The sequence below is a fragment of the Chiloscyllium plagiosum genome, unplaced genomic scaffold (genome assembly GCF_037043375.1).
Source record: "Chiloscyllium plagiosum isolate Xiang-an unplaced genomic scaffold, Cpla_swu_hap1 HiC_scaffold_33, whole genome shotgun sequence".
NCBI classification, from domain to species: domain Eukaryota; kingdom Metazoa; phylum Chordata; class Chondrichthyes; order Orectolobiformes; family Hemiscylliidae; genus Chiloscyllium; species Chiloscyllium plagiosum.
The window spans coordinates 3262651-3273580 of NW_028270171.1; the positions used below are offsets into that span (position 1 = coordinate 3262651).

Consider the following 10930-nt stretch of genomic DNA (forward strand, 5'->3'; position numbering starts at 1 on the left):
CATCTACTGCATCCGCTGCAGCCGGTGTGGCCTCCTCTATATTGGGGAGACAGGCCGCCTACTTGCGGAGCGATTCAGAGAGCACCTCTGGGCCACCCGAACGAACCAACCCAACCACCCTGTAGCACAGCATTTCAACTCCCCCTCCCACTCCACCGAGGATATGCAGGTCATTGGACTCATCCACCGCCAAACCACAACAATGCGACGGTCAGAGGAGGAGCGTCTTATCTTCCGACTGGGAACCCTCCAACCGCAGGGGATGAACTTGGACTTCACCAGTTTCTCCCTCCCCCCACCTTGTCTCAGCCGAATCCCTCCAGCCCGGCACCGCCTTCCTGACCTGCAGTCTTCTTCTTGACCTCTCCGCCTCCATCCTACTCCGACCTATCACCCTCACCTTGACCTCTTTCCACCTATCACATTTCCAACGCCCCTCCTCCAAGTCCCTCCTCCCTACCTTTTATCTTCTCCTGCTGAACACTCTCTGCTCATTCCTGAAGAAGGGCCTGTGCCCGAAACGTCGAATCTCCTGTTCCCTGGATGCTGCCTGACCTGCTGTGATGTTCCAGCAATAAAGTTTCAAACATGAGAAAAGGAATAGCAAGCCTGTGGAGGAAGAGAAGGGGCAATGTGGTTAATAGAATAGGTACAAGCGTAGGCTATTTGGCCCTATGAGCCTGCCCCACCATTCAATATGATCAGGGCTGATTATGCAATCTCAGTATCCCATTCCCACTTTCTCTACACAGCCCCGATCCCTTTAGCCAAAAGGGCCACGCCCAGATCCCTTTTGAATATACCTAATGAACTGGCCCCAACAGCTTTCTGTGGGAGAGAATTCTTCACTCTCTGAATGAAGAAATTCTTCCTCACCTCAGTCCTGAATACCCTACCCCTTACTCTTGGACTGTAACCCCTAGTTCTGGAATTCCCCAACATCAGAAACATTCTTACCTGCATCTAGCTTGTTCAGTCCATCAGGATTTTAGATATTTCTATGAGATTCTGCCCTTATTCTTCTAACTTCCAGTCAGTACAAGCCCAGTGGATTCGGTCTTTCCTCATATATCAGTCCTGCCATATCAGGGATCAGTCTGGTGAACCTTCGACTACCTCAGTAACAAGAATGTCCTTCCTCAGACTAGGAGACCAAACCTGCACACAATATTCAAGCTGTGACCTCACTAAAGCACTGTAGCAGGACAGCGACACAAAGTACAGCAGTGCGTGTTTCTGAGGTAGTAATGTATTTGTGCTACACATGACACAAAGCAAATTAAAATCTGAATTAATATGTGAGGAGACATGCACAAAAGCTTATGTAGTCTTGGCAGATAAACTATTGGAGTATTACAGAGGCGCTTACACGGCAAATAAAGTCAAGGAGCCAAGCAATTTGCAGGACAACGACATGGACTTCCTGAGACTTCAGTGTATGACTGAGGAAGTTTCAGGGAATTGATTACAACAGACAAGTGATAGCTCACTAAAGAAGGTGAAGTGACCACCGTCTTGAAGCCTCTATTTCAGATTTAAAACAAACTTGGATTTCTATAGCACCTTTTTGGCTGCACAGTCACAGTTATAATGTAAGAAACACTAAAGCCAAATTCTGCACAAAGAAATCTTCCACAAAAAGAAATGAAATGATATCTAAATCATCTTTATTCTGTGGTGCTAGTGTTTGAGGCACAAATATTGGCAAGGTCACCATGGATAGGTCCCATGCTCTTCTTTGAAATGGTTTGGGATAGTTTACATCTACCTGACAGAGCAGAGAGGGTCTTGGTTAAACATTTCCTCTGACAGACATCACCTCTGTGCAGCATTCTATCACTATTGCACTGAAATGGCAGCTTAGATTATGGCCTCAAATGTCTGCAGGTTTGAATGAATAAACTTCCAACTCAGAGGCTGGGGTGTTGCCTACTGAAGCATGGTTGACAGCAAATTATTGCAGGGAAGTGCCTGTACAAATTGTACCAATCTTGCTGCTCTCCTGCCTGGCCCTTGTTCTCTGTGTGCTGTTCTGGCAGGCTGCCAGAGCTGACTGTCTTATTAATGAGACATCAGGTCAGCAACCTGAGACTCCAGCCAACAAATGGGTGCTTCCTGACCTAGAGCAGAGTCAGACACCTCTGCATGCCTCTTGTGTTTGAAAACAGATGGCAGCTGTCAGGGAGCGCAGTACAGAGGCAGATATCAATGTCAGTGCAAACTCTACAGCCTTTTGTGTGGCTATAGTTGGTACAGGCCATTGGAAATTATGCAAAGTCTGCAGAAAAGTAGGATATGCTGGTGATTCCAACTCTCCTTCCAATCTGTGTCACGATTGGATCTGACATGGAATTATATGACAGAGCTTTTACCTCTCACACAGCTTACTTCATCTCACCCGACCATCACTTGGGCAGGTGTAGGCGTGGGACTAGTTTAGTTTGGGATTAAGTTTGGATGGACTAGTTGGACCAAAGGGTCTGTATCCTTGCTGTATGACTCTATGGCTCTGTCTTTCACTTTTATTAGATTACTTACAGTGTGGAAACAGGCCCTTCGGCCCAACAAGTCCACACCGACCCACCGAAGCGCAACCCACCCATACCCCTACTTTTACCCCTATACCTAACACTACAGGCAATTTAGCATGGCCAATTCACCTGACCTGCACATCTTTGGACTGAGAGGAAACCGGAGCACCCGGAGGAAACCCACGCAGACACGGGGAGAATGTGCAAACTCCACACAGTCAGTCGCCTGAGGCGGGGATTGAACCCGGGTCTCTGACGCTGTGAGGCAGCAGTGCTAACCACTGTGCCACCGTGCTTCCTTTAAATGCACCAATGCCATTAACCTCAAACACGCCATGGGATTGCAAGTTCTGCATTTGGTCTGTTCTCCAATAAAGTTTCACCTGAATTCTCTACTGGAATTATTAGTGACCATTTTGTATTTATGGTCTCAAGCTTTGATCTGCTCCACAAGTTGAAATTTTTTCTCTATATCCAGCCTACTGAACCATTTTATAAATTTAAAAACCTTCAACCTCTCTTGTCGGGAGAAAAGAGCTCCAATCTTTCAGTGGTTATTTCCAGTCATAACCAATCAGGTCTGACATCCCTGTGATTTTTCTGCATCTTTTCCAATGTTTAAGTCTGCTTTTTTGAACATGAAGTCTGCAACTATTCAGTTCTCTGAGTCCTGCTCCAACTTCCCTCTCCCTATAAGATCTTCCAATACAAGACCTAAAAGATCCTGGGAACACATCCCAACCACATAAAGAAAGCTGACTCACCTGAAAAGGAACCTATCATCTCACTCATAAACATTAATAACATCTTGTCCATCAAATTAAACTTTAATATCCACTCCTCCAAAATTGAAATTTGGTAATGTGTGTACTATCTATAAGATGCACTGCAGAAACTCAAAAAGATTCCTTTAACAGTCGCATCTTATTACATAACATTCACACCTAGAAGGACAAGGGCAGCTAGCATATGTCAACACTATAACTTCCAAATAGACTCTAAGCTATCCACCATCCCAGCTTGGAAATATATTACTGTTGCTTCATTATCATCGGGTCAAAAAATTGAACTTCCTCCCCAGCAGTACAATGAATCCACAGCACATGGACTGCAGTGGTTCAAGAAGGCAGTTCACCACCACCTTCTCAGGAGTAACCAGAGATGGGCAATAAACGCTGGCTTAACCAACAAAATTGCCTTTAATGCACACAGCCACTTCGATATTGAGTGTACGGTGATTGGTGTCAGTACACTGGTCACAGCATTGATTTCTGGATTGCAAGGACCTCAGAGACCCACACATCCAAAGAGAAAATTCGAGGGAACGCTGCTGATCAACACATGTTAATGTGGGACAGCTGTTGGGTATGGGAGTTCGCATATTGAGAAGAAGAGTTAAAAATGGAAGAAAGGAGGTTTAGAAAGTATCTGCTTATGCTTGCAAGAGATTAAAAATACATAGTTATAAATGCACTCTAAGTGTAAATATGTTTCATCTGTCATTACCAGTTCTGGACATTTAGTTTGTAAATAGAATAGAAAGAGGAAGCTCCATCTTTATTGGCATGAGACTTGGCTTTTGAAAAGGGGAAACTCTCCTCCCGTCTCACTGGTTGCATTATGAAACAGTAGAAGCATAATATGTTTTGAAAGTGAAAAGTCAAAGTCCGCAGATTGAGACTTTGACAACTCAGTTTGTAACTTCAAATGTGGGTGTCAATGGCGAGGGCAACATTTATTGCCTATCACGGATCCCTCCCGGAAAGACAACGGGGAAACTTGTTCTTGAATCATAGAATCATAGATCCCTACAGAGTGGAAGCAGGCCATTTGACCCATTGAGTTCACTCAGAAGAGCATCGTACCCATATCTATTCCCCTACCCTATCTCTGTAATCCTGTATTCCCCATGGCTAGCCTGCACAGGGGGAAGCATGGCCAATCCACCCTAACCTGCACATCTTTGTATTGTGGGAGGAAACTGGAGCACCCGGAGGAAACCCACACAGACACAGAGAGAATGTGCAAACTCCACACATCATTGCAGAAATAGGTGGAGAAATGATTCCACTGTTAGGAAGGTGTTACAGGACTTGGATACTGTCGTCCTGATGTCAGTCCAGGTAAAGACAATGGGGTTCTTCAACTCCCAGGGCAACACTGAGGGAGTGTTGCACTGCCAAAGGCACTGCTTTTCATGGAGAAGCTAGATTGACGACCCATCTGCCCCCGCAGGTGGATGTAAGACATCCCATGGCCACTATTGAAAGAATAGTAGAGTATCTCGCACATTTCCCTGGATCCCAGCAAGGCAAATGCTATGCCATCTTGGTGAGCATGAATTGGATTTTGAAATTAATTTGTGGCACTTTGGAATGTTCACGTTTCACCTTCTTGCTTATCCAGTTCTGCCTTAAAAATATTCCAATACTGTTTCTACTGCCCTTTGGCAACAGACGTCTAAAGGCTCACAACTGTCTGTGGGGAAAGAAATCTCACCTCCATCTTTGTTTGTTAAATGTAAAAGTTATTTTGTTTACATTATATATATTATTTGTTAGTACAGATGCAAATGTGATTTAATTCTTGTTTTTAATTCTTGTTTTTAAACAGAGACCCCTAGCTCTAGATTCTCCTACAAGAAGAAGCATTTTCTCCATATCCACCCAGTTAAGACCCTCAGGATTTTAAATATTTTGATCAATCTTCTAAACACCAGCAGTAATAGCCTGGCCTGTACAATCTTTCCTAATAAGACAATACTGAGATCTGTTTCCAGCATTTTTACATCCTCCCTTAAATAAGGAGACCAAAACTGTACATGTACACCAGATGTGGTCCCATCAGTGTCCTGTATAACTGAAGCATAATGTCCTCACCTCTGGCTTCAATTCTCCTCATGATAAATGGGGTGGCATGGTGGCTCAGTGCATAGCATTGCCCCCTCACAGCACCAGGGACCCAGGTTTGATTCCACCCTCGGGCGACTGTCTTTGTGGAGTTTGTACATTCTCCCTTGTGTCTGCGCGAGCTTCTTTTGGATGCTCCAGTTTCCTCCCACAGTCCAAAGATGTGCAGGTTAGGTGGATTTGACCATGGGAAATGCAGGCTTACAGGGACGGGGTCGTTGGGGGAGGGGGTGGTGGAGGTGAGTCTGGCTAGGATACTTTTCAGGGAGTTGGTGTGAACTCATTGGGTCAAATGTCCTGATTCCACACTAAAGGGATTCTATGATTATTTGTAAAAAAAAATGAGGACCAGCATTGATCCCACTAGAACATTACTCACTATATCTTGCCAACCAGAAAAGACCCATTTATGCCGACTCTCTGCTTACTGTTAGCTAGACAATCTCCTTCCCATACCAGTATATTCCTTTTGTTTTCATTTATTGAAAGATAGTCACAGTAGTGATGACTGTAAAACTGTCAATATTGTTGTTAAAAAATATGGTTCCCTAATTCCCTTTAGGGGGGAAAGTCTGTCATCCTCAACTGGTCTGGCCTACATCTGACTCCAGTCCGACAGCCTCACATGACAGAATCATATCGAGGCCTTCAGCCCATCAAGTCTGCACCAACTCCAAGGAAAGATTTAGGAAACATTAGCTTTTATTTGTCCTATTCAACCTCACTATAATAAACTTCTCCAAATGAAACACATCAGAGTGAAACTATAAGTGTTTGTTTGCAGAACTTCCTCATTTAACTCTGAATATTGATTACACCATGTGACCAGCCTCAGTTAAAACACATTCAGCAGTGCAGAGCATGCAAACTCAATCATAAATCTCCACAGGAAAGCAAAGTTAGAACTCTCAAACTCTAATAATTGTTCAAACCCTTGCTGTTACTCTGAACAAGTCAATATTGCGAAATGTCAAACCTGTAACGTACTGCATTGAATCGAGGATTGACCTAAAGAATCCAGGAGGAACTGTGTGATTGAAGACACTGAAAGCAGTGATTAGAATAATGCCTCGTCCTGGGAGACAGCTGGTTGGAGTCTTTCTGCTCCTCTTGGCTTTCGGGGAGTTGAGGCGGGTGAGTTGCTTGGCTTTCAAACACTGTGTCGGTAAACTGGTGAAGCACATCTTTACTTGTACACACCATAATATCTCAGAGCTAAAGGAGGCTGTCTCAGACCTTCCTACAAATGTCAAGGTTCTTAATATCTCCTTCAATTCAATCAGGATTTTATATCGCCAAGGTCTGGAAAATCTAACCCAGCTAGAACTTTTGAGACTGGACAATAATAATCTGACAACCATTCACCCAAAGGCTTTCTGGAAACTCAGCAAACTCCAACTGCTAAACTTATCCTGCAACCAACTGGACACTCTCAGACAAGGAATCTTCAAATCCCTTCCCAACCTGACCAACTTAATCCTCAAACACAACAAGTTGACTGGTCTCTCTGGAGAAGGTATTTTGCCATTAAAGAGGTTGAGTGTTCTGGATATTTCTTTCAACAGTTTAAGGAATGTTTCATCTTTCTTTGCAGTTCTTAGCGGTTTTACTGGTCTGAGAACTCTAAATGCTGAAAACAACAATATCAGTGCTTTAGAAATCTCCTCGCATTTCCCTCCCAACCTGACCCACCTCCTTCTAGCCAATAATACCATCTCCCGACTCCAGGCACCTGACACGTTTTTTGCAAATATTGTTCACTTGGATTTATCCTACAACAAATTGTCAAGCTCTAAGGAATTAACTTCACCCAAGTTCACCAGACTTCACTTCCTGAATGTGCAAGGTAACCCCTTGGGTAAGAATGGGATTATTTACACTGTTCAAAACTTGGATGCACCATTGACAAACATCACCCTGTCACACCTGGCACTGAATGACAAAGCAACACTGGAGAAACTGTGTAATATCATCCAGAAAAAAAAGATTGTGGCATTGGAACTGAAAGACAATGGACTTCATAAGGTGAGTGGTGCCTTCAGCAACTGTCAGGGTGTTTTGTCTTTGGATTTGTCTCACAATCAAATCAAAAAGCCAAACATTTTTGGCAGTTTGGATATTCCGAACAACCTACAAGTATTAAATCTTGACCATAATTCAATTCGAGATGTCTCTTTATGTGGCTCATGGCAAAATATGAATGAAAACAGATCTAGTCCATGTTTAGAGAACATCCTGCATCTGACCTTCAGATCCAATCACATTTCTGCCATTAGATCGCACGCATTCCAAGATTTAAAAAACCTGCGCTTTCTTTCCTTAGCTTTGAATGAGATTAATTTTATAAACATTACTGCGTTTGTGGGTCTAACCAACCTAAGAATGCTGTCACTCACTAACAATGCAATTGGAGAGATTTTTCATGAAACCTTCACTAACCTTGTAAACCTGCAATCCCTGAAGCTCAGGAATAACAGGATTCCCATTGTGTACAGTAAGACTTATTCCAGCCTCTCTAATCTGACTATATTGGATTTGGGAGGAAACCACATTCAGAATATTAAAAAAGGAGGTTTTAAAGGACTCAAGGCTTTAGAAAAACTTTATCTGGACAGAAACTGGTTGTCAATAGTTTCTCAAGAAATGTTTGAAGATCTCGAATCCTTGAGGGTATTGGACCTTGCCAACAATAAGTTATCTTTTCATGTCGGTCCCTTAAATTTTCCTCCATTCATTTATCTTCACAATCTCCAAATGCTAAAATTACAATCTCAAGAGTCATCTGGTCTTAGCATGTTACCTCATAATCTGTTTGATGGGCTTCAGCAGCTAAAGACACTTGATATATCCAACAACAAGTTTGTAAATCTCAATACACTACCCTTCTATGCACTTACTAGTCTAGAGAGGTTGTACATGAGTGATATTTGTAATGGGTTCCAGACAATGCATCACTTAACTTTCGCCAACCTGATAAATCTTCGACATCTGATTCTGGAGAATGTTGGCTTGGAATCCATCAGGAAAATCCTCTTTCAAAATCTAACCAGCCTCAACTCTTTGATGTTGTCAAGCAATATGATCCATGTGATCAAAGAGAAGGATATCCCTCCGTTGCATAATCTCACCTATCTGAACCTGCAATTTAACCCCATCTCCTGTGTTTGTGACAATGTTTGGTTCCAGCAATGGGCTATTAACTCCCGTGTCCAGGTTGCTTTTTTCTACCAGTATCCATGTGTGGACAGTGGGGGTAAGAAAACAAAGCATTTTGCAGAGTTTGACAGCTCAGTGTGCAATGATGGCTTTGTGGTGTTTTGTGCAACAGCCGCAGTTATATTTGCTTTCATGGTAACAGTTGTGGTCTACCAGAAAGGCAAGTGGAGTTTCCACTATGGATATTACTTGCTCCAGGCTTGGATTCATGAAAACAAACTCCAGAGGAATCATACCAAAGGCTACAAGTTCGATGCTTTTGTATCCTACAACTCAAAGGATGAAGCTTGGGTTTTTGACCAACTAATGCACAATCTGGAGAATGAGGGGCCTCCATTTCACAAGCTCTGTTTCCACCACAGGGACTTTGAAGTGGGTAAACCTATTGTGGAAAACATTGTTGATGCCATCTACAAAAGCAGAAAGACAATTTGTATCATCTCCAAGAATTATCTTCAAAGTGAATGGTGCTCCATGGAGATGCAAGTCGCCTTGTATCGACTCTTTGATGAACACAGTGATGTCCTCATCTTGGTTTTCCTTGATGAGATCCCTGGCTATGTGCTCTCTTCTTACCATCACCTACGTAAGCTGGTGAGAAAGAAGACCTACATTAATTGGCCCGCTGATGAGTCTGGGCAAAAGCTTTTTTGGATCAAGTTAAGAGATGCTCTCAAGAAAGTGTGCCTAGCTTCTGATGAATCGATTCCTCAACTTACCCAGTCCACAAACTAATTCCATGAAATAATTCATCATTCTCAGGCAGGATTATCAGACCGACATTACAGTTGTTGTGGAACTGGCCTACAGGCTTAATCGCTGACCTCTCACCTCCAGGATCTGATTTATGGAACAGGAAGAGGTAATTCAACCTCTCCATCCTTCTCCTCCCTTTGATTAGATATGGCTAATCTGTACATCAAATTCATTGACCTGCTTTTAATCCAAATCCATCATATTCTTACCAAGAAAAGACTATAAAATCTGAGTCATGTTAATTTCAATGGAATTCCCTTGCACTATAATCTGGAAGATGGAGCTTCAGGTTTGTGGAAGACAAGTGCTTCCTGTTTCCTTCACTGCCAAATGCTCTAGTTCTGATTTGAAAATACTGTCCTTTTGTTTTAGATTCCATGGTAAAGGAACTTGTTTCTCTCCGGGTACCTCTCAATTCTCTTTGCCATTGGAAACTTCAAGATCAGAGCACTCAGCAACTTTCTAAACTCGAAGGATTATAAATCAAATTAAACTCATAATTTCACCCTTTGAACAGCAACATCATTCTGGTTAATTTGCACTTAGCTATTCCAAGGTCATGACGTCCATTGAAGTTGCCAATTCCTAACACAGGAACCAAGGCTCCGCACAATTGAAATATATTTTATTTTCACTTTGGACTCCAACTCTCTTGGGATAAACGCTAGCATTCCATTCATTTTCAATTACTCTTGTTTGCAATCTAGCTCAGACTATTGGGATGAAAATCTCCTCTGTTGATTGTAAAGGTCCAATATGAAAGGATATTTTGAATGTAATGATTCCACTTGCAAACGGCTTTAGTTCCCTGTAATATGTCTCCAGGCCCAGCTCCCATTATAAATGTATTACATGCCTGAATTTAGAAGGGAAAAGGTTTACAGAAAGTAAGTACAGAGATCGGATTTTTAATATCTTATAGATACAAATTGTAAACTGTTTATCTGAAATTGTAAGAACGGAGTTATTACAGATTTATTGCTCTTAATATGGTTGGGTTGGGCTGAAGAGTCTGTTTCCAGGCTGTATAGTTCGGTGACTCTATATCTCAATATCAGGAAGTTTCTACTTTGTGACTAATGTGACAATCCAAACATGTCTTTTTATTTGTGTGTCTATCACATTAAATACCCAAATCTTGTTACCTTCTTGTTTATGATTATTTTTAATTGACCATTTTGTTTTTAACATTTGTTTTGAATGTCATGTTGCTGTTCACCATCAAAACTGATGCTCTTGTATTTTTCTGTTATGACACACTTCTTTTAAGTCTATTCTTGGCAAGGAGGCATCACTGGCTAGACCAGTATTCACATGGCACTTTGAACCATTTGTTGACTTGGTGATTTAACTGCCAGCAATAACACAGCCCCAGTATCTGAGGCCAGTGCACATATACAGAATGTTGCAGATAGTTATACCTGCATTCATATCAGCCAATCATCTAGGAGTGTTAGGTTTTTTTCCTGAGGTTGCACACATAAGATGCAATTCGCACACACCAACCTCTGCAAACAG

The 10930-nt window shown here is 42.3% G+C and overlaps 1 protein-coding gene across 1 annotated transcript; it reads left to right on the plus strand.

Moving 5' to 3' along the window:
- Nucleotides 1-6324: 6324 nt before the first annotated feature.
- Nucleotides 6325-10550, plus strand: LOC122542095 (uncharacterized). Its single transcript, XM_043679456.2, has one exon. The coding sequence runs from the start codon at nt 6506-6508 to the stop codon at nt 9389-9391; it is 2886 nt and encodes a 961-aa protein (XP_043535391.1). The 5' UTR covers nt 6325-6505; the 3' UTR covers nt 9392-10550.
- Nucleotides 10551-10930: the final 380 nt, after the last annotated feature.